The 24542-nt window shown below is 38.1% G+C and overlaps 1 protein-coding gene across 4 annotated transcripts in view; it reads right to left on the bottom strand.

The window, feature by feature from the left end:
• The window catches only part of PARN (poly(A)-specific ribonuclease), a 168412-nt gene that overhangs the window by 93634 nt on the left and 50236 nt on the right, over positions 1-24542 (bottom strand). For all 4 annotated transcript variants that reach the window (XM_060123781.1, XM_060123780.1, XM_060123779.1 and 1 more), the window contains exons 19-21: positions 19689-19744; positions 18402-18488; positions 14769-14843 (exon numbers count right to left, since the gene is read on the bottom strand). In XM_060123781.1, coding sequence (XP_059979764.1) covers positions 14769-14843; positions 18402-18488; positions 19689-19744 — 218 coding nt within the window. The remainder of the gene's footprint in view (positions 1-14768; positions 14844-18401; positions 18489-19688; positions 19745-24542) is intronic.

The raw sequence follows: 24542 nt of genomic DNA on the forward strand, positions 1-24542 counted from the left end.
AATCCAGACCAGGAGACCCCATCAGTGAAAAGACCTGATGGTTGCAAGAAGCCTCTAAGATCTAAACTATTTCCTAATCTCAAGATTAGGAAAAGACCCCAGATGCTGGTTTTCTAGGCCTGCCTTCTTCAATGCAGTGACCCCACCACTGGTCAAAAAGGCCCTTGGGTGCCAGCCTCTTCCTAATTTCACCATCAGATACGCCACTGGCCTCCTTCCATGAGGAGGAGCAAGCAGGGGGGATGGAGGGGGGTCAGACACTTTAGCCACAATGTTCCTCTCTGGGTGAGAAGTGTGGATGTCTCCTCCCGGTCCACGGAGATATAAGAATGGAGGAATGAGCACTCCTGCCAGATGCTGTCCACACGAATCCCCAGCCCACACTGGTCTAGAGACAGGAAGCACCTAGGATGGAGATCTTTGTCAGAGTCACCTTTACTTCCTCCCTACTGCTAACACCTGCCACAGTGCTCTGCACAAATGGAAGAGAAGACTCTCCATTACATAAAAACTTTACCTGTCTCCTAAACCATATGAATTCAAACTTTTTTGACCATGAGCTACAATGATACATTTTTATTACAACCCAGTACACATACATGTATTCCTGCATGTACAGATTTATACCTGGAAAAAAACTTAACATTAAAAAAAGCAAACCTAAGCTCTCAACACAAGGGTTTGTAAAAAAAAAAAAAAAAAGACAAGAAAAAAAAAGCAAACCTATCTTTATTAGATGGGACTCACTTCGACATTTTCTAACTTTTTCTTTTTATAAAAAAGCTGGTCACACTCACTAAAATGATTTCACAGCCCAGTGAGAGGGTGAGCCAGCCTGACAAATTGTGTCATAAACATCCTCTTTCCTGCCCACATCGGCTCTGCCTGAACGATCATCTTTCTTCTCTGCTAACTCAGAATCAGCCTTCTCTCAAGGACCCCATCAAGGCCTCTTCTCAAAGTCTTCCCCAACTCTTCCCAGCACTGTCCCAAATACCAAGGATGTAAAATAATGACTAAGAGGCAGTCCCCACTTCAAGAAGTCAAGTCTCCTGGATGGGACAATTGAACACTATACGATAAGCCCTACGTAAGCCATCTTCCCTTCCTCTGAACACAAGACACTTGCCATCTGTATGCACTGATTCATTCATTCATTCAATTATTCTCTCCCACCTTGACTTGCTCCAGTATCATTTGTGTAAACAACATTTACATGTTTGTCCAAAGATGAATCCGTCAAGTAGGATTTCTTTTCTTGCAATCTTATTTGTCAAGGGCTAATTTTCGTGAACTCTAAATTAGGAACTGAAGTGCACTGTCACCGATTCTTGGAAGCCAATGGCCCGTTTATTATTCTGCATAGCATTTATAAATGTGGCAGATAAATTCAATTTGGCCTCAGTCTCTAAGAGAAGGCTCTGAACTAGAGTAAATACAAACACCAACCTCCTAGACACTTAAAAATAAACAGAACCTGCTCGAATATATCCATCAATTTTTGACCCTGTGCTACAATGCCACCAACAGACATGGAAGAGTGCCATCAGGGATGCCACCTCTGACAGCAATCAGGCTTTACAAGAACAGCTCAAGTTGACAAACTAAGCACTCCATACCTGGAAATTCTTTTGAAAGCCTCAGACTTAAAAGAAAACCAGTGAGATGCAATATATTATTTTGAAATTTGAATTAAAAGACTACCCCAAATCAACATTACAGAAGGCTTGTACAAGGGATAAGATGCAAACTCCTAATTTTAACACATACGTTTCATGTTTCCACCTTCTAACTTCCTCTCCAGCCACTCCACCACATGTACCCCCTGTTCCAATCAAACCAAAGGATGTGCTGGTCCCACTCTTTACCAGAGCTTTCTCAGGCTTCTTCTACTAGGCTAACACCAACTCATTATTAGGATCAGCACAGGCACCACCTCCTCCAGGAAGCCTTCCTTGTTAACCCTCTTCTGCGTCTCCATGTCAGTCTGAACTGGTTCTCCCTCTCTGAGCAGTGTACCTTATCACAGCCCCCAGCATGTACTGATGCACTAGTTGTCTAGATACCCGTCTGCCTCACTAGACCATGAATTCCTTGAGCGCAGAAATGCTTATTATTTCATCTCTATTCCCCATCTAAATTCAGTCCCTTGGTTCTTCAACAGTAGACAGGCAAATATTTATGCAAAGATTAACACTGCAGCTTTCAAATGAACCCCCCCTTTTTTTTTTTGGTTGCGCCACTCGGCTTACAGCATCTTAGTTCCCCGACCAGGGATTGAACTCATGTCCCCTGCAGTGGAAGCATGGAGTCCTAACCACTGGACCACCAGGGAATTCCCAGAAACACATCTTTTTAAAAAAAACTTGCAAAATACCTCATAATTATTCTCTTCTCTGTTGTTACTGTAAAGAACACTGAACATAAAAATACAAGGTATCTAGCAATACACATTGATAAATTAGTAAGGCTTACATCCATCTGAACCTATAATTACAAAAATGCACACCTAAATGTGACCCTGCTCACACTATAACACAATTCATATTTGGGGAAACAACAATTACTAAAATCAGTAGATATCCTATAAGTAGCTCATACTTTTTTGCTAAATAATACGCTATAAAAATTTATTTCCTTTTCCTTTAAATTATCTATATAATACCAATAAAGGATTTGTGAGAAAAAAAGTCTCAGTTTCAAAGTTTTATTTTCATGTGTTGGTGTCTTTTCTATGTTCTTTTTCCCAATACCGTAGCAGTTTGCTCCTCTGCCTTTGAAGCAATTAGAAAACAAATCTCTATGATGTTCCCCACGTTACTCCAATTCACATTAAGAAAGAACAAAAGACATTCCTACTAGTTGGACAGTGTAATATAAAGCCTTATTACTAAACAGTTATTTTAACCCATGCTTGCTTTTTATAATCATGAAACCTGAAAAACACTCTTAAATATCTAGATATGTTGACATGAGGTGACATGAGGTGTAGAAGTTAAGGTAAAACCCTGGTCTGAAGTGCTAGAGTAACCACCACTCTAACACTTCAGTGGTCTAGCATTTTCTGGCATTTTCGCTCAACATGATGAAGTGACATTTACCCTGCTACTAAAGTGATGTTTGGGCTTCTTTCCAGGATAAACAAGAAAAGACAGGTTGCAAAAATACTCAACAGTGGAAATATTATCAACAAACATCACAAATCAAAAATGTTTCATATCCACCTTCCCAGAATAGCAGATTTAAACCAAAAAGTTGAAGGAAAATCCAGAGAAACTAATTCCATAAATTTCATGATTAGAAAAAAGATAACCATAAAATAACTACAGTCAACAATATGCTAGACGTCTAAGCATTTCAGAAGCAGGACGTTTCCTTTTGCTGTGCCCCCACACATATAAAAAAGAAAGTACTACGACATTATTCTTAAACTTAAATATTTTAGTACATAGGTAATATCTGTCCTAAAGAAAAACAGAAGATAGAAAAAAAAACACACGAAAGTAAAATTTTCCTGTAATTTCACCACCCCAAGAGATTCGCTGGTAACAAAATAATTTGTTTTGTTAACAAACAAAAATAATTTGTTTTTGTATTATTTGTAACAAAATAATATCCTGAAACAGCCACTGAAGTGGTCCAAAATCATTTCACTTATAGTATTTCAAATTTGCTAATACCAAATTTATTTCATTTCTTTAAAATAGTAAGGTTGTAGACAATAGGGATCATGTCTGAGAAAACAATGCTAACATGTAAAGACTAACACAGCTAGCCTATTTAATCAACCAGTTCATTATTTCTGGTGACAAAACAACAACAAACAGCATTTGAAGCCTCAAGAATAAGAATCAGAGATGCAGGGTCTGTGTTGAATTCTCAAACTTAGTCTCTCAGTGGCCTAAGAGCAAGCAGGCTGATTAATCTCATTGCTTCAAATTTCCTAAAACCACCAGCATCCTAAAATACTTCCCGAGAGCTGACTATGGCTGTGGTACTAAATCAGGCACAATGGAACCTGCTTTCTAACTTATTCTGCATAATCTTGAAAAGTATGTATGATAAAAACAACAAGAACAATGAAACATACAACTACATTCAAAGATGCACAAAATTTTCTGAGTAAATGAAAAGATACATATTCCTGGTCATAAAGAGTGAATTTTTAAGACTGAATATTTCTAAATAAAGATGTCAATGGAATTAATTTGTTAAAATAGCAGTGAAAAATCCCAGTGGGCTTTTTGAGTGACCCTGACAGAATGATTCTAACACTCAATACAAAGAATAAATAAAAGCTTATTTTGAAATAGGAGTCAAGAGTCCTAAAACTGTTTAAATTAAGTGTCCAGCAAAGAACTGGTTAAATAAACGATGATACCTTCATATGATGAAATGTTATTCAACTAAACACAAAAAAAGAACTTATTACATAGACATGAAGCACTGGTAAGTTAAAAGAACACACAGTAAAACAATATGCAAAGAATAAAATATTATAAGGTAAAATATATACTTAAATATAATATACACAGTTGAAAAGTAAATCTCAAATACTATTGCAATTATCTTTGCAATAGTATTTGAGAAGAGAAGAGGCACTACACAAATTTTTAATTTTTTGGTACTTTAAAATTTTTCCATTAACAAAAATTATCACTATTTAATAAAAAAGAGGTACAAATGAGTTGTTTCCGTTTTTTTTAAGATCATTATGGACCCAATGATTTCATGTTTTCAGAATTTATTTTAATAAAATAATCAGAGATATAAAGACAGACAAAGATGCTCATTAAAGAATTAACTTAAGGACTTCCCTGGTGGTGCAGTGGTTAAGAATCCGCCTGCCAATGCAGGGGACCCGGGTTCGAGCCCTGGCCCGGGAAGATCCCACATGCCGTGGAGCAACTAAGCCCACCTGCCACAACTACTGAGCCTGTGCTATGGAGCCCGCTCGCCACAACTACAGAAGCCCACATGCCTAGAGCATGTGCTCCGCAACAAGAGAAGCCACCATAAAGAGAAGCCAATGCACCGCAATGAAGAGTAGCCCCCGCTCGCCCCAACTAGAGAAAGCCTGCACACAGCAACGAAGACCCAATGCAGCCATAAATAAATTAATTAATTAATTTTAAAAAAAGAATTAATTTAAAATAGTAAAAATTTGGATATAACTTAAACATCCAAAAGGGATATAGTTAAATAAGTTACATGTACCTATACAATGAAATACAATGCATCCATTAAAAGGAAACTCTTCGGGCTTCCCTGGTGGCGCAGTGGTTGAGAGTCCGCCTGCAGATGCAGGGGACACGGGTTCGTGCCCTGGTCCGGGAAGAACCCACATGCCGCGGAGCGGCTAGGCCCGTGAGCCATGGCCGCTGAGCCTGCGCTTCGCAACGGGAGAGGCCACAACAGTGAGAGGCCCGCGCACCACAAAAAAAAAAAAAAAAAGTAAACTCTTATAGAAAAATGTGTAATGGCATGGAAAATGCTTGTGACATAATGTTAACTAAAAAAGCAGATCCAAAAATGCATTTAAAGTCAGGTCTCAAGTAGTATTAAAAATGTTATGAAAACACTATCTAGACAGAGTAAAACAAATGACAGGAAACACTAACCAAAATATTGTTAGTATTCATATCTACATGGAGAGACCATGGTTGAATTGTTTTCTTCTTTGTAATTTCAAATATTTCTCACATTTTCAACAGTGAGTTTGATTTACTTCTAAAACTGGAGGCGTAATTTTTAAACAAATGACATTATAACTAAATTTGATAGGTTTCCTGAATACTCTGACAAAGCAAATGTTCTTAGATCCAGATAACATGGCCCCTAAAACACAAAACACAAAAAATCAAACCCAATCCTTTGGACAACAAGCAATTTAACAGAATATGAAGATTCAGCCTCTGAAGCACAAACACTGCATTTTTCCCGGTTACATTCAAACTGCCACAGGACTCTTCCTCATTGATGCTTTACTGCTGGCAATTATATTAAGAACCCGGGAAGCCTTATCTGGCAGTCAGGAAGCTTTCTGCCCTATTCTCACACCATCTGATGCCTTAATTAGGAAGAGTCCAAGTTACTGCCACACTCTTAAATAAATCTGCCTGATACAGATTTCATAGCAGAGATGCATAAAGCTGCTAATTCTCATGATTAAACACATAAGGGAATTAGTAAAACAAGAAGGTTCTTAATAAATATTATTAAAAATTTCCACAGTGCCTTTCGTGGATTAAGCGATTTAGAGAGGGAAAGAAGAGTCAGTTGCTCTTACAAGGTTTCAAATAAGATATCTACACAAAACATAGAGACATGCATGCTTCTTACTAATAACGATTTTCCTTTACCAAACTAAAGTACTCCATAAGCCAATACTATAAAAAAAAATCTTGTCTATATAAAAACAAATATATTGTTTCCAGGTTTCAGTACTTATAGAATAAAAATCATGTAGCATTTTAACCCACAAGTTAAGTCACCCATCGCCTCTCTCCAAAACAAGCTTTTTATTTTAAAGTCATGTCATAGTTGAACTCATTTATTTATTGCTATAAATTTATAATTCAATATAATTGTTGTAAGCCAACTCTAATACAGTTTAAGATTAGGAAAATTAACATGCAAGAAAAAACATTATTTGTTTTCTGGTTCTTTCTTGACTGTTTTGTGCATTTCCTCTTCGACAAGAATAAACATACAGTAACACACTAGCCAACTATGAAAAGTAGCACAGATGGAAGCAAAACACCAAATACTTTGTCAGGATATTGTCCCTCAGTATATATGTGTATTTGAAAGGAACTGAACTTAAGTCACTTTTAATTGGTTAAAGGAGGTAAGTAGCAGGTTCTTAATGCATTAACATTAGATTTTCTTAAAATGTTATTAAACAGAGAAAGAGGTAGTACAGCATGGTATAATGTGGCAGGAAGTTTTGTGTCAAATGTAGATGCTATTAGGGTAACAATTAAAAAGCAAAGGTAAGGCATTCCACCTCCTAACAAACTGACCTTTCCACTGATGACAACATAAGCTCTGGAAAAAAATGCTAAAAACAAGTATCGAAAGGCTCTGGAACAGAAGCAGAAACAGGGAGATTTTGGAGGGGAGTCAAAACTTGGAGGAAGCAAACTGCCACAGGGTGAATTTCCTGGGTTTTTTTTTTGGATGTGACTCTGCCTTAAAGGGAATCTGTACTAAAAAGGGCAAAGAGCAACTAAAACTCTGATAGAAAAATCCCATGTCTTTCTGGTAGGAGGAGTCAGGGGAAGACACAAGGGGCAACCAGTGGCAACACAGAATGAGGAAGGAATCCTCGAAGAGAGGAAACCAGAGAATGGGAACTCCAAATGTGGTGTAAAGATAGCCCACGTCCCCGGCTGACCCTTAACCATGCATGTGGCAGACTGAAAGCAGTCTGAGCTAAGATCTGAGCCACTTCCCACAAGCATGAAGGGGTTTGTAGTTTTAGCTAATTGCCCGCTAAAACTAAAACGAAAACATCAACACTCTTCTGAGGAATATAAGTGAATCCAGAGTCCACAAAAGAACATTCAAAATGTCCAGGAAACAATCCCAAATTACTGAACATATGAAGAGCCAGGAAAATGTGGTCCATTCTCAAAAGAAAGGTAATCAATAGGTACCAACACCTAGGTGACACAGATGTTGGAATTATTAGACAAAGACTTTAAAAGAGCTATTCTGAATATGTTCATTGAGGTAAAGGAATATAGGCTCAAAATAAAAGAAAGACAGGAAATCTCAACAAGAAACAGAAAAGGTTAAAATAAACTGGATGGAAATACAGAACTGAAAAATATAATATATGAAATTAAAAATTCACTGGATGGACTTAATAGCAGAATAATGATGATTGAGGGGAGAGCCAGTGCCCTGTAGATAAACAGAAATTATCCAATCTGAAGAAGAGGAAAAAAAAAGAAGGTAGAAAAAATGAAAAGAGCATCAGGAAACACAGGAACAATAGCAAAATGTCTCCCACATATAGGTAGTTGAAGTCCCAAACAGAGAGGCAAGAGAATACAGAACAGGAAAAAAATATTTGAATAATGTCTAAAAACTTCCCAAATCTGGTAAAAGACATAAATCTATACATTCAAGAAGCTCAGTCAACCCCAACAGGATAATTACAAAGAAAGCCATGCCAAAGTACATCATATTCAAACTGCTAAAAAATCAATGGTAAAGAGAACATCTTTAAAGTACCCAGAGAAAAATAACCCGTTACATAGAGGGCAACAATGATTCAAATGACTGTAGCCTTGTCATCAGAAACCATGGAGGCCAGAAGACAATGGAACATCTTTAAAATGCTGAAAGAAAAGCCCAGAATTCTATATCCAGCTAAAATATTCTACATGAATGAAGGCAAAATAAAGACATTTTCAGATAAAGAAAAACTAAGAGAATCTGTTGCCACCTCACCAGCACTGTAAGAAATACTGAAGGAAGTTCTTCAGGCGATACCCTGAAGAAACTTGGATCTTCAGGAATGAATGAAGACATCTGAAATGGTAAATATCTGGGTAAATTTTTAAAATTATCCTTTTAATTTTTAAAATATTTATTTATTTATTTAGCTGTGCCGGGTCTTAGCTGTGGCATGCGGGATCTTTAGTTGCAGCATGAGGGATCTAGTTCCCTGACCAGGGATTGAACCAAGGCCCCCTGCACTGGGAGTACAGAGTCTTAGCCACTGGACCACCAGGGAAGTCCCCCCTTTTAATTTCTTAAAATATGTATGACTGCTTAAAGCAAAACTATAACACCACTTTGTGGGATTTATAATCAAAGCACGTGTAATACATGTGCCAATTACAGCCTGGAAGACAATAGGAATTGGAGTAAATGGACCTATATGGATGTAAGGTTTCTACCTTCTATGTGAGAATATGAACTCTAAGTGGACTGTGAAAAGTTATGGATATATATTGAAATTTCTAAAGCAACCACTAAAAAATAATTCATATAGGCATAGAACTAAAAAACCAATACAGAAATTAAAATGGAATTCTTTTTAAAAATTTCAAATAATCCAAAAGAAGACAGGAAAGGGGGAAACAAAGGAACAAAAAACAGAGGGACTAAACAAAAAACAAACTTTAAAATGACAAGCCTAACCATATAAATAATTACATTAAATGTCAGTGGACTAAATACTCCAATAAAAAGCCAGAGTTATCAGAATGGATTAATAAAAAGGAATACCCAACTATATGCTGTCCACAAGAGACTATTTTATATATACACAGATGGGTTGATAGTAAATGGCAGAAAAAGGATATACCAGCCAAACATTAAAAACACAAGAAGGACAGACTGACTATATTAATATCAGGTTAGACTTAGAAATAATAGTAATACAAAAGATAAAGAAGGACATTTCATAATGATAGAGTCAATTTACCAGAAAGACAAAACAATCATAAATGTGCACACACCCAATAACACAGCCTCAAAATATATGACAGGAAAAATAACAAAATTAAAGGGGGAAACAGACAATTCCACAATCATAGGAGATTTTAACACCCTCTCTCAAAAAGTGGCAGAACTGCTAAATAAAACATCAGTAAAGACACAATATCTGAACAACAGTGATATTTATATCGATAGATCAAACGTTATACTGCAGAATTCACATTCTTTACAAGTGTACATAGTACATTCAGCAAGATAGGTCATATCTTATGGGCCATAAGCAAATTTCAGTACATTTAAAAGGACTGAAATCGGGCTTCCCTGGTGGCACAGTGGTTGAGAGTCCACCTGCCAATGCAGGGGACACAGGTTCATGCCCCGGTCCGGGAAGATCCCGGCTAGGCCCGTGAGCCATGGCCGCTGAGCCTGCGCGTCCGGAGCCTGTGCTCCACAACGGGAGAGGCCCACGTACTGGAAAAAAAAAAAAAGAAAAACGTATCTAACTTAATGATAATGAAAGCAACATATAATTGATGGAATGCACCTGCAACAGTGCTTACAGGATAATTTATAGCTTTAAATGCTTGTATTAGAAACAAAAAGAGGTCAAAATCAATGACTGGGAGAGAGTCTTAGCTACACACACACTGTTAGCTGGGCTTGAGGCCTTGTGCCCTCACACAGGAGAATGGAGATCCGGCCGAAAGTGAAAACTGAGGCAGACTGTGAACTGCTTGAAGGTTGGATGCTGAATGTTCCCCAACCTCATTGGCAAAGGGTAAGAGCCTTACTGGCTCCAGGTGTTCAAGCACAACACCTGACCAATCACGGGCTGACTGATAAACTATAGGAAGCCAGGCTCAAAAAATTTTAAAGACTTAAAAAAAAAAAAAAGCACATAACGTTCTACCTCAAGAAACTGGAAAAGAAGAGCAAAGTAAACCCAAAGCAAGTAAAAAAAAAAAAAAAAAGAAGAAGAAAACAAAAAGGCAGAAACCAACAAAACAGACACCAGCAAACAACAGAGAAAAACGAAGTAAGCCAAAAGCTGGTTCTTTGAAAAGAGCAACAAAATCAGGAACCCCTAGCTAGAGTGACTGAGGAAAAATGAGAACACAAATCAATCCCACAAATGAAAAACAGTTATCACTACAGATTTGGTAAACATTAAAAGGCTAACAAAAAGCACAGGTAAAGTTTAAAGTAATAAGCAGCCTTTTTAGCAAATCCAGTACCGAATAATCGCCTCAAAAGTCGTATAACAACTCTAATATTTATCTGTTCAGCACAATCAAAAGCTACGCTTTTAAAAGGATGATTTTATATAAACACACTCATACTGTGGACTGAAGTGAAGCTGTGAAGCCAAGTACCTCCCCCCATCCCAACAAATCATCCTGAACAAGCTCCTAAGGCAGTATATCAGGAATTTCTGTAACTCCCTGAACTGGGGCTGGCTTTACAAAATAACCAATAGGTTTTTACCTCTACTAAAGTGCCTTCATCAATTTTTGCTCTTTAAAATTTTCCTGTAGTATTCATGGTGTACTCTAATCTCCGGTTTTTCAAAACAAATGAAAAGGTTATTTTCCTCAAGCTATTTCTATAAAACTTACAAGCAGAGAGATAATGCCTTATAATATATCTAAGGACACTCAAGACAATGTCTAACTGTTGAGAGTATGACTAGGAAGGGCTAATACATTTGAAATATTGTTGAACTCTTTTCCCCATTTAACAAAACTATATTAGATATATAAAAATCCTAAATGTGTCTGAGGTATTCAGATGTGACCATTACAGGTGATTTCTTATTCGATTACTCTGAGAAAAATTCTCAAACGGTGAGGCTAAGTGATCTCCTCCATGGCATCAAGTCCCACACTGGCCACGTGCTGCCTTCCCTGAAAAGCCAGAGGGGAAGAATATGAAAATATGGCTTGGATGGGTTTTCACTATCTGAACCCCAAAGCAACCAGGGACTCTTTTATCTTCACAGCAGCAGCAAACAAAACGCAACAGGAATCGAACTAAATGGCACTCAGTAAAAGAGTTTTAATAATTTCAATAGACCTGAAAAAGAGTTTTCATATTCATGAAAATGGCTTTAAAGAAATCTTGATTAGACTTAGCACTACCAAAAGAAAAAGGCATGTGTCAGTTAAAAAGCAACTCCGTAAGTGTAAATCAAAAATAGTTTGTAACCGAGCCAAAGAAGCCATTACAAGCTGCTATATATAAATAGGCATTTAATGATTTTTCCAACATTACGTTATTGACCTAACAAGCCCTGTTTCCGCTGAAATGAGTAAGTAATTTGTTTAAGATAACATTAATAGGATTTGCGGCACATTAGATACCCTGGGTCTCTCTCATTGGTAAAATTACCACTATAAAAAACAAATTTACATTGTCTTTCAGGGAAACATCTGCATAATTTCAGAAATCACAGCAAAAGGCGAGAGACATGAGATACAACCATCAGGCGCAAAAAGGCGTTTCTAAGTCATAACACCTTGAATGTCATTTATTCAGCTCAACAACTATTTAACATACACTTACTAACATCAGACATTACGACTCTAAGCACTGAAAACACAATGGCAAACAAGAGATATGGTCCCTGCTCTCAGTCTATCTGGGAAGACAACCAAGCAAGGTATATTAAGAAAGGATACCAGGCTAGCACAGAGAACGGGGTCTGATCCCCTGCAAAGGGAGCCAGAGAAAACATCTGAAGACACGGTTGTTTAGGCTGAGACGAGGAGGCAAGTAAGACGAAGCCAAGCCCTGGGGGTGGGGGATGGCTGAGTAAAAGATGGCTGCTGGCAAAGAAACTGCGGTCCGTAGGCACAGTACGTGCACCGCCAGGGATTTATGTTAAGAGTTGTCATTTGTGTCAGAAAAGAGACTATCATGGAAAATTAGACTTTACTAGTACAGCCGCATGTATCAAAAGACAACAGTCATCTAACTTCTTAACCTAGGAGGAAAAAAGGTAAGAAGGTCACAGTTTCATCTTGGCCTACTCCCCACATCGCCTGTTCACACACACATCTACTCAGGCCACGGCATGTGCCAGGCACGAGAGGAGGATCCAACAGAGAATAAGATGGGCAAACAAGCAAATCAGAGGACTTCTGTGCCTACATGATTCTGAAATGTAGCTCCCTGATTTCAGGTATCACTGAATAAAATACTGAGCTTAAAAGCTACTGTACTATTGAAAGACACTTTCAATAATAAGTAAGGGGTGGGCTTCCCTGGTGGCGCAGTGGTTGGGAGTCCGCCTGCCGATGCAGGGGACACGGGTTCGTGCCCCGGTCCGGGAAGATCCCACATGCTGCGGAGCGGCTGGGCCTGTGAGCCATGGCCGCTGAGCCTGCGCGTCCGGAGCCTGTGCTCCGCAACGGGAGAGGCCGCAACAGTGAGAGGCCCGCGTACCGCAAAAAAAAAAAAAAATAATAATAATAATAAGTAAGGGAGTAATCATTATTGCACGTCAAATATGGTGTAACAGGAACAATAAAAGAAGCTCTGACACCTCACACACATAAACAAGGAATTATGCTTGTATTTTCAACTAAGTACTACTCACTAGTGTCTTACATATTTCTGATTTACACACACTCATGTTTACTGTTCATAGCAAGGGAGGCCAAGCAAGTATTTCAATAATTACTACCAATTGTCAAGCACTGCTGGTGGAGTGCCAGGCTCTTTGCTGGGAACTTAACATCCATGATCTTATTTCACAAAGGAACTAACTATCATCATCTGCGTCACTCAAACGAGGAACCTGAGGCTTAGAGAGTTTACGTAACATGCCCAAAAATGCATGGCTGACAGGTGGTGGAGGCAGGTTACTACTCCCCGTGTTAGCATGGCTTCAAAGCCTACGCATCCCCTTCTCTCCCACCGCATGGCTCCTGAGACTGACCAGCAAGGAAGCTGAAGTGTGACACTGAGTGAGCAGGTGAGGCGTGACAAGATTTCGGGTGGGGAGTTAACATTCAGTGTTCTCTCATCTACACCGAAGTCTCACTACAGTCTTAACCTCAGGGTCCCTGCCCCCCACTAACAATTCTCTAATAATTCAATCCCTTTGGATTCCAGGTAAACTGTCTTTCTAAGGATTGTGGGGGGATGGGTCATAAAAATAAGCAAATATTAAAAAACATTTAACTAGCAATATCATTCACACTCTGGATCCAACATTTTTCCTGGTGTCATGAGCTCCTGAAGTACATTTCACATTGAAATCTACTGCTAAATAACCATAATAAAAGTTCATAGTGATGCCAAGCTTTATAAACATAATCATCTCATGCAGTCCTCATAATAACCCTAAAAAATCCATAACATCATCCTCAGTTTATAGAGATAAGCAGAAGCTTATCAGGGTTAAATACCGTGTCCAAGGTCACACAACCAAAGGTAGTGTAGTAATATGACTCCAGAGCCTAAACTTTTCATTTCTATAACATAGCATATATTCCCGCAATGGTTATATAATTCTTTTTAAATACCAAAAATACTCTGACCTGAATTTGTGTATTTATAGAAATTTTCATATAATTGCTCATATAGCTACATTATCAGAGTTATACAGTTTTAGTCTGTGGCACTTCATTTAATTAAAAGAAAAATTACATTATTAAGCACCAGGGAACTTGAAATCTATCTGAAGAAGCAGCTTAACAATATATATTTTCTTCAATATTTAACTCAATAGCTTTTCATCCTATGAAAATAGACTGTTTTGTGATGGTTAATATCAAAATCATTTAGGGTCCAACAATAAGAGAGGTAGCATTCCACCTTTTTACAATCCTAATTTAGAAGCAAATAAAATATCTTTCAGTTTATTTGTTCGTAAAACAAGTATGTGACACAAGTTTAATGGAATAAATAAACCACAAAAAATTATAAATAAATGGGAAAAGTACAGAGGCAAACAGGTCAATACAGGGATCACCTTTTGGTGTCTGTCCCCTATTCCTCTCAATTTGCTATTTCTAACCCTCAAATAGTAAACATACGAATCATTTCAGAAAAAGGGCAATGGGAAAGGAATAGAAAAGTTAAAAGTATATGATATAGTATATCTAAGGAATCAATACATTTGTCTTATTTTCTCATCTACACATGATACTTACTAATTATTTCCTTTATTTTAGAGACAAGTTCAAAACAAACCGGGCAGCAACGCTTGTGAATCAGCTGACTGAACCCACAGCATTTAGACTGGGAAGTGGGCAAGCTCCCACTTATCATTAATACACAAAACAAAGGTCCAAAAGACTTACCAATTGGTACTTGTTCAGGTTGGCTGAGAGAAACAAATGCTGATGTGTCATTGATCCAGGATATCTGAATGTTACCTGCAACAGTGAATTAAAAGTAAGCATTTAACCATTTAGATAGCTATCAGATTCCATTTGTACATCTGATATATTTCAGAATATCCATCAATTTAAAGAGAGATGAGGTGCTAGTTTAAAATTTGATCAAAATCTCAGCACTACGGAGAACTAAAACTTAAATCTACCACTGCAGCTATTTCAGTTATAACTTAAAGAAAGGGGCTTCCCTGGTGGCTCAGTGATTAAGAATCCGCCTGCCAGTGCAGGGAACACGGGTTGGAGCCCTGGTCCGGGAAGATCCCACATGCCGCAGAGCAACTAAGCCCATGTGCCACAACTACTGAGCCCATGTGCCACACTACTGAAGCCCACGCACCTAGAGCCCGTGCTCCACAACAAAGAGAAGCCACCACAATGAGAAGCCCGCACACCACAATGAAGAGTAGCCCCTGCTCACCGCAACTGGAGAAAGCCTGCACAGAGCAACGAAGACCCAACGCAGCCAAAAATAAATTAAAAAAAAACTTCAAGAAAACAACAAACCAGGAAAAAAGAAGCAGCTTTAAAAATTGTTTTAAAAACAAAAGAAAGATCCTTCTGGATTAAATCCTGAGGCAGTTTATCATTCAACCCAATCTCATGCCAGGGCTGGAGACTTTTTTCCAATCAAGATCACTAATAGGGAGTTCCCTGGTGGTCTAGTGGTTAGGATTTGGCACTTTCACTGCCGTGGCCTGGGTTCAATCCTCGGTCAGAGAACTGAGATCCCGCAAGCCGTGCAGTCAGGCCAAAATAAAAAAACAAACAAAAACTAATGAAGACCTAAATAAATGAAGGAATATACCACGTTCATGTACTAAAAGACTCAAAATCCATGAACCTGGTATATTAAAAAAAAAAGACCACTAATAAAAATCAGAGACCACGTACGCTAAAAAAAAAAAAAAAAAAGCACAACTATTTCTTTTTAGAGATTCAAACTCTGAGAACTATGAACGGGGAACATGAAATGAATCAATGTAGCAAGAAATAAGAAAAATTCAATGATGATCTCAAGGTCAGGTAAAGAAAACAGGTAAAGAAAACAGGTAGGGGATGGAGGACAAGGTAAAGATGGCATCAGAGAGAGGAAACCAAGACAGACTAATAGAGAAAAGAAAAACACTGAGGGACAGAAAGCAGTATAGTGGAACAAAATGATTTTCACATACAGAGACAAGTCCTCAATAAAGGTGAAATGCGGGACTTCCCTGGTGGTCCAGTGGTTAAGAATCTGCCTTCCAATGCAGGAGACATAGGTTCAATCCCTGGTCAGGGAACTAAGATCCCACATGCCGCAGGGCAACTGAGTCTGCACACAGCAACTACTGAGCCCGCAAGCCACAACTACAGAACCCATGCACTCTGAAGCCCGCGCACCACACTAGAGAGAAGCCCACGCTGCAACAAAGAGCCTGCATGAACAATCCCACGTGCCACAACTAAGACCCGATGCAGCCAAAAATTTAAAAAAATAAATATTAAAAAAAAATAATGTGTGCCACTAATTAACCAAAAAAAAAAAAAAAAAAGCGAAACAAACAGAATGGAATGCAGGAGACCTGAAGAGAGGCAGGAGAGGAGCAGTGGGGCGGGGAGCTTGAGAAAACCAAGGGAAAGCAGAGATCTATCAGCTACCACTCTTCCTAAAAAAATACAGAAAACTGGAATTTTAAAAAATGGGTAAACATCACCAGAACTTAGCAATGAAAATAATCTTTTAATATCTACTAAAATTTTCAAAGGCTAGGAATACTTGAAAACTGCTTTGTTTCTCCACCACAGGAAAAAACTCACTTCCTGCTGCACAGTGGGGTGCCAGGACTTTCTCAATTATAAAATTTACTTACTATTATTTCCTTACCTCTCTACCCTGTAGGTTTTTTAGATAAATAATAATATTTAACATTTTATAAGTAGTTACTATATGCCACATACTATTCTGAATGCCTTCCATGGATCAACTCATTTAATCTTCATGACATGCCTATGAAATAGGCAGTATCATCATCACCATCATCATCTCCGAGAAGGAAACACAGATACAGAGAGATTACCTGTTCAATATCACACAGCTAATCTTTTTTTAATTAAAATGAAAAAAATTCTACTCAGAGCGTTCTGCTTAATTTAGCTAATTAAAGTTTGACTAAATCGGGATAAAAGCAATACAGAATGGAAAACAACATAAAAAGCTTTACAAAGAAATGAGCTGTGAAATTCAACTGCATTTCTGTACCTGCATTTAAATTAAAAAGCAGGACTAGGGACTTCCCTGGTGGCACAGTGGCTAAGAATCTACCTGTCAATGCAGGGGACACGGGTTCGAGCCCTGGTCTGGGAAGATCCAACATGCCGCGGGGCAACTAAGCCCGTGTGCCACAACTACTGAAGCCCGCGTGCCTAGAGCCTGTGCTCTGCAACAAGAGAAGCCACCACAATGAGAAGCCCACGCACCACAACGAAGACCCAACTCAGCCAAAAAAAAAAAAAAAAAAAAAAGCAGGGCTAGAATTTCAGAAGTCATTTAGACTATCTGCAAAGATTAGGATAACTTTCCAGAAATATACCTACGTTCACTTACTTTCCTGAAAATTAAGTGTGTAACGTTTTGTACTTATAAAAGCTAATATATGCTTATTTTAGGAAATACAGAAAAGCATAAATAGGAAGAAAACAATCCTATCTGAAACATTCAGTGATAAGAGCATGATGCTTCCTTTCAGTTTGATTTCTACACAGTTTAAAAAAAATGTTAGTTATACAGGAATCCTACTTTATATCTGCTTTTTACTATAAATGTTAAAATATAAACACTTTACCATCTTTTAACAAACTCTTCAACTCTTTTTAAAATGGCTACATACTAGTCTGTCGGGAAGACACATAAACATTCACTGAACATTCTTATTATTGGACATTTAGGTTTTTGCTGCCTCCACTTTATGCACGAATTTCCAAAGACGATAGCTTAAATACTTTGTTAAAATAAAGAGACATTGCTGAAGACTTACAATCAGAATGGCCTTTATAAACCCTAATCAGAAGACTGTTCAATTTAACCTAATCGCCTGACCTGATAAAAAGGTAACAGAAGAACCGCCCTACCTCATACATATCACATATCTTGGTCCTCTCAAACATCTGTGCTTGTCTGCTTGGACTATTCGATGTCAAGCAGCAACTGCCTGACCTTATGAAACAGACATTCTCTCTGAATTTAATCTTAAAAACAATTTATCCTTAGCCCAGACTTATTTCCCATGGTTGGCAGTAAGGGGCAGTCATAGTAACTGTATCTTGCTTTCCATGGATTAATAATAGCACTCTATTGTGGGATGCTAGTGAAAGTTCCTCAGATCACATTAGCACAAAGACTGCAGCATACCAAACTCCAGAAATTCCATGAGTGAGACTACAACCTTGCATATTAATCCTTGTTTGTGCCCAAGTTAAAGCCATCTGTATACCTTTGACCATCTAGACCAAAAGAGGAGCAGGATCCTAGAAGTACAGCTGTACTTGTGCTTTACTTACCAAAGGCACTGAAAAGCTGGTAAAGGTCACTCGTTTTCCATTCTTTGGGGAATGTCACATGGAGGACGTGATCACGTTTAGGCTGCACTATAAGACAAATTTTTGATGAAAGGTTAATAGCTGAAAAGTGGACAACAGACCAGTGGTTCTTTGATGAAGCTAAGCCCTGGCTAACTTGGGGAATCGTTATGAATGCCTCATGATTACCAAATGACCCCTGAAAGCATTCTTGGGATTGACTGGAAGGACACTGCCATCTGAGCTTAGGCCTCATGCTCTGATACTTTACAGAACCCACAACAATTTGAACCCTAGCAATTCTATGCAGAAACATCTTCGCTCATAAAGTTCCTGGGAAAATTATTTAAAGAAAAAAAAAGACTGCTCTGTTCAAGAAGTTTCACTAAACATTTAACTTTCTCCTTTTAATCTAGTTGTCCATATGTTTATTTAGTTAAAATAATAATAATAATAACGCAGTATCCAAGTTAAATGGACTGTGTTTGAGCAGAGGCAGTCCTGAGTCACAATCTTGTTTTCTAATCCCAGACCCACCACTTAACTGTGCAACTCTAAACAAGAGACCTAACCACTCCAGCCACGCATGGTTATAAATTGGGGATGACGATATTCAGCTCATAGAATTGCTGTGAGAATGACAGATTTAAACGTAAGTCTAATATGGAGTGCAACACAGTATGTACTCAAACTATTATTACAATGATTATTATCATCAAGTATAAAGTGTAGTTCACCCATTTCTCTATGCCTATCAGCATATATTAAGGCAAATAAACCAGGCTAGGAAAACAGCAATGGAAAAGAATAATCAGAAGAAGCAACCACCTCCCAAATAGACTGGCTTTCTGAGGTTTTCAATGAAAAAAAAAAAAAATCCACCGATTAAACTTAAATATATACATACTCAAATAACTGGAAAATAGAAAATGTACTGTTATTGACATGGCTAGCACATCTTAAAATCTATTACATATATATTTATAAAAAATTACGAATTTAGAGTTCTGAGTGAAAATGAAGTAATGATGAGAAGACATATTTTTTTAAAATTCCACTCATGTATAAACTGGAAAATGTAAGTAAAGAGATGAGTTAATCAAGGCCCAAGGGTAACATTAACTTAAGCATACTATTCATATCAACCACAAAATCACTGGCTATTTTTAAGTGAATAAAGCTCTTTCTTCAGTAATACTTTTCCTGTTATCCCTTCCAGACCACACACTTAAATATGCAGATGCAACGAGAAAATAAAAATTCACTTACAGTCTGGTCCTTCCAAGTTTAGATAGGGGATATCCATGACTCTCATGAGAAATAGCCTACCAAAAGAAAAGAAAAACGGATAATGGACTAACTTCTATTAAAAAAAGACTGATATAGGCATGTTTATTTAGCTAAAAAAAATAAACATATAGGCATCTATTAAATTCTTTTGTAGAAGCTTCTTAATTATATTACCCTATTTCTAAAATCATTTTAAAGGGTCTTAAGATTCACTTCACATTTTTCTCTAGGGCTAAATATTTATCACAAATAGAAGAAAAAAACTGGTACCGCCAACACCTACAAACAGCTCCTGGCACTCAGGAGCTACTCAATAAGTATTAGCTAAATGAAAAAAATTAGTAATCAAAGAGTCAAAGAGCTGCCTTGTTGGTCCAGAGAAACTGAGAGAAAACAAGTACTACAGAGTGCTAACCATCTTAACCTCCTATGAACAACTGTTCCCACAACTGTAAAGGTAAACCCTATGGATTGGTGTTTTGTGAGCTAAAAACGTGTCACTGATGTCTTTTTTTTTTTTTTTTTAACTGAATGCAGTCATTGGATGAATACTAATCTTACTGGGTGAACTGCATGGTCTTAAATAAGTGACCGTCTCAAAAGCTCATGTCATTACTGCCATTTAAAACATATTAAGAGCGCAAAGCAAAATAATCCTTGCTTAAAAAAAAAAAAAACCTATCACACGGATATAAACCATAGCAATCATTTATGTATACTTCCAAAATGGATACAAAGGCACTTTTAAAAGAGTACTTCTAAGTTACAGCTCTTGGTAATGCCATTCAATTTGCTTTTATTTGCATAATTATGGACAAGATATCAGGCATTCTGTTGTTTGTAAGATGATTTTAATGAGCTTTATTTAGATAACATATTGTGCATTTCTGGTAGGGACCACATTATACAGCAAATTAAAAAGGCAATCCAAGTGCCCAACAAGCAATTAGTTTGGCTTCACTGACCCGCAATTAAGGCACATTATTACCAGGCATTCAAAAGCCAGGCAGGGCATGATCTGGTTTACAAATGGAACCATCAGCATGAATACCACTGTTCTGTTAATGCCAGAAAAAACGAAGTCCTGGTACTCTGTGGTTTGAGAACTTGTTGCCTAGCCTACAATTTAATAAACCAAATCTTATGGCTAAGAAACCAAATTTATTTTTAGTTCACTAATTTAGTCTCAAGTGTACTATTCTGGTTCTGGTAGCTGGTTTACCCAATTTAATGAATACTGCCTGCAATGCCAGAAGACAACGAGACATATAAAGCACCTAGCACATAGTAGGTTCCCCTCGAAAGTAACTGTTATTACTACTGACAACCAGAACCTGAAAAGTTAGTCCTCGGTTATAAGGTTATTTTTATGCTTCACATAATTTTCAATTCTCCATCTAGTAAATTTAGAGATGGCTCCCAGCTTTAAAAACCACATCAAGAAAACTTTCAGTGAAAGTTAAAGGAACATATAAAAGTCAAGCATCATAAAAACAATTTAAAACGTGTACCCAAATTTCAACAGAAGAATAAAAGCTGAATCACCAAGATGTTCACTGCTATACCATCAAATGCACCAATAATCAAAATCAACCTCCAGGTTCAATGTGGGGGTTGGTAAATTACATTTCATCATTTCAACAGAATATTAAACAATCAAAATTAACTTCAAGATAATTTTCAAAAACTTCAAAACATCAATAACTTGTGGTACAATTTTAATTTTTAAAAAAGCACGAAATTTTATACTATTTTGACAGCTTTGTAAAACACCGATGTCATTAAACCAAAAATAAAAACTACTCCCCACCCCCTGCCCCGAAAAAACGCCAATCGTTTTGGGAAACTTTGTTTTTAAAAATTCCTTTTACTATTATTTTTTTTATTTTATTTTTTTTTTTTTGGCGGTACACGGGCCTCTCACCGTTGTGGCCTCTCCCGCTGCGGAGCACAGGCTCCGGACGCACAGGCTCAGCGGACATGGATCATGGGCCCAGCCGCTCCGCGGCATGTGGGATCCTCCCAGACCGGGGCACGAACCCGTGTCCCCTGCATCGGCAGGCGGACTCTCAACCACTGCGCCACCAGGGAAGCCCACTATTATTTTTTAAACTTAAAAAAGAAAATAGAGGGACTTCCCTGGTGGCGCAGTGGTTAAGAGTCTGCCTGCCGATGCAGGGGACATGGGTTCGATCCCTGGTCCGAGAAGATCCCACACGCCGCGGAGCAACTAAGCCCGTGCGCCTCAACTACTGAGACTGCGCTCTAGAGCCCGTGAGCCACAACTACTGAGCCCGCGTGCTGCAACTACTGAAGCCCGCATGCCTAGAACCTGTGCTCCGCAACAATAGAAGCCACTGCGAGAAGCCTATGCACCGCAACGAAGAGTAGCCCCCGCTCGCCGCAGCTAGAGAAAAGCCCGCGCGCAGCAACGAAGACCCAGCGCAGCCAAAAAAAGAAAAGAAAAGAAAATAGAATAAGCAACAAGGTTCTACTGTATAGCACAGGGAACTATATTCAATATCCTGTGATAAACCGTAATGGAAAAGAAAATGAAAAAGAATGTATGTATATATAACCAAGTCACTCTGCTGTAGAGCAGTAATTAACACATTGTAATTCAACTATACTTCAATAAAAAATAAATTAAAAAAAAAAAAAGAAAAAGAAAATAGAGGCTACCAGAACCAAGAGGCCCAGGGGAAATAACCAGAGATTTTCTTAGAGAAAGTCCAATTGAAAATGCTAGTAGAATCAATCTTGTGTACCCTATGTACTACTTCACCTGCTGTGGGGGAGACGAATACAAAGTGAAATCACAAGGTTGAGTCTGCAATTGCTTTATTTCTTTTTAAAATATTGTTTTCCTCCTAAGATCATGTGGCCTCAATGAGCTTAGAAAACCTACTGTCCTATAAATATAAACAAGGATGACAGTTAAAAAGCAGACCTTCCCAATTCTCTCACCATGCAAATATTTTAAAAAGAATTTTTTTAAGATATCTTTTGTCGAGCATTATACTGGCTATTTGTCAAGCATTATACTGGCTATTTGTTCTCTAATATTTCATCTGGATTTTAAGTATCATTTCTGCTTAAACTAAGTAAAAATTTATTCTCAGTGAAAACACTCAAAAAGATTTTTTCAAGTTAGTTAATCCTACACTACCTTGTTTGCTTACTCAATACGTTAACTAAATAGAAACCCCTTTCAAATTTCAGATGAATTATATTAATAGCCCTTCTCACTCATTCCCTACGCCTCCACCTTCATGCCTGGGCTTTAGAGAGAAGTGAATCACCCCAAACCCTGGAAGAACACGAAAACCAATTCTGTGTGTGACTTGGCAGACTGCACCCCATACAATTAGGAAACCAATTCTAAAACTGTAGCTGAGCGTCTGTGGAACAGAACCAAAGTAAACTCGCCAGGGCCTCCCTGCCCCCATAGGTCAGACGGTTTGCAAGCCACTGCTCTGGTAGCACCCCTGCCCTCTTGATGGAAAATTAAAACATTTCATTGCATGCATGCCTCGTCAAAAGGCCTACATTGACTCCCTAGAGTGATTTGATAAAATACCTCACGTGTAGATCATCTGACTGGACAGTTTTCATTTTAACATATGAGGAAATGCACTAGGCAAGCAGAAATGCTGATAAACACATGAAAGGATGTTCCTTCCCTGTGATTGTATTGAAGAACAGTCTCTTCCAAGAGGCCTTTCATCTGCAGATATCAAAAACACATTCGGACCAAGGCTTGCATGAAACGTTATTTCTATCTCAGTGATGATTCAAGACAGCTGTAATTTGGTAAAGACACTCAAGGCTGTGTGGGGCCCTTGCCACGTTCCTGCAAGTTTCCTGGTGAAACATTATTTTAGCACTTACTCTCCAAAGGACTGACACGAACTCTGTCAAAGACTAAAATTAAAATCCCCATTTGATACAAGGGCCAATTTTACACCAGGATTCTATCCTGGTAAACTACATGACTCAAGTTCATATTCTAGATGCTATGACACAAATTTTACTCTTTTTGGCATTTGTCAGTTTGTTAATGTTCTATGATAATACTGGTAATACTGTTTATCTCGGCTTTCAAACATGTCTAGAAAGATCCAAGGGTAGAACACAACATACTCGGGGTCATTCACTCAGCAGGCTGGATGAATGAATTCAGCTCAGCCAATTTAACAGGCTACACAGAATAGGCTGTGTACAATGGCTTTATGTCCCAAACAGCTACCCACCTCTGCTGCCCATATGCTGCATGGCACTCATGAAAAGCCATCTGCTAACATTCTTTTCTGACCAGAGCGATATGACACTGTGACCTAGACTGTGTAAGAAGGCCCGTAGTCACAGAATTTCATTTCAGACATAAAGCTCCTTAAGAGTCTAGAACCTTGAGCACTTATCAGAATGTGCTTCCCTAGTCCCCAGATCAGCATCTGGACAGAAATGTAAATTCCTAGGCCCCACCTAAGCCCTACTGATTCAGAATCTGGGAACTGAAATCACTGGGTTCACAGAAAAAGAGTATGTTCAAGGCTGTGTTAATTGCCATTCATGATGATTCAATGGTCAGCTGGATAATAATAACTTGTGTCAACTTGTCCAAAAAAGTATTAGTCTTAATGATTTGTTTACAATAAATCATTTTGCTTAGAAAAACACAAAACGATTACAACAAACACCAAGGACTACCTCGAAATCCAGGAAGCAATAACATAAGGCTTCCACCACTCCCGGAAACCAGGAGCTGAACTGTGGCATGCAACTAGGTTCTCTGCAAGAGATAAATTGGGGAAAATTATTGCTGACAGCTGT

This window comes from Lagenorhynchus albirostris, chromosome 15 (genome assembly GCF_949774975.1).
Source record: "Lagenorhynchus albirostris chromosome 15, mLagAlb1.1, whole genome shotgun sequence".
NCBI lineage: Eukaryota > Metazoa > Chordata > Mammalia > Artiodactyla > Delphinidae > Lagenorhynchus > Lagenorhynchus albirostris.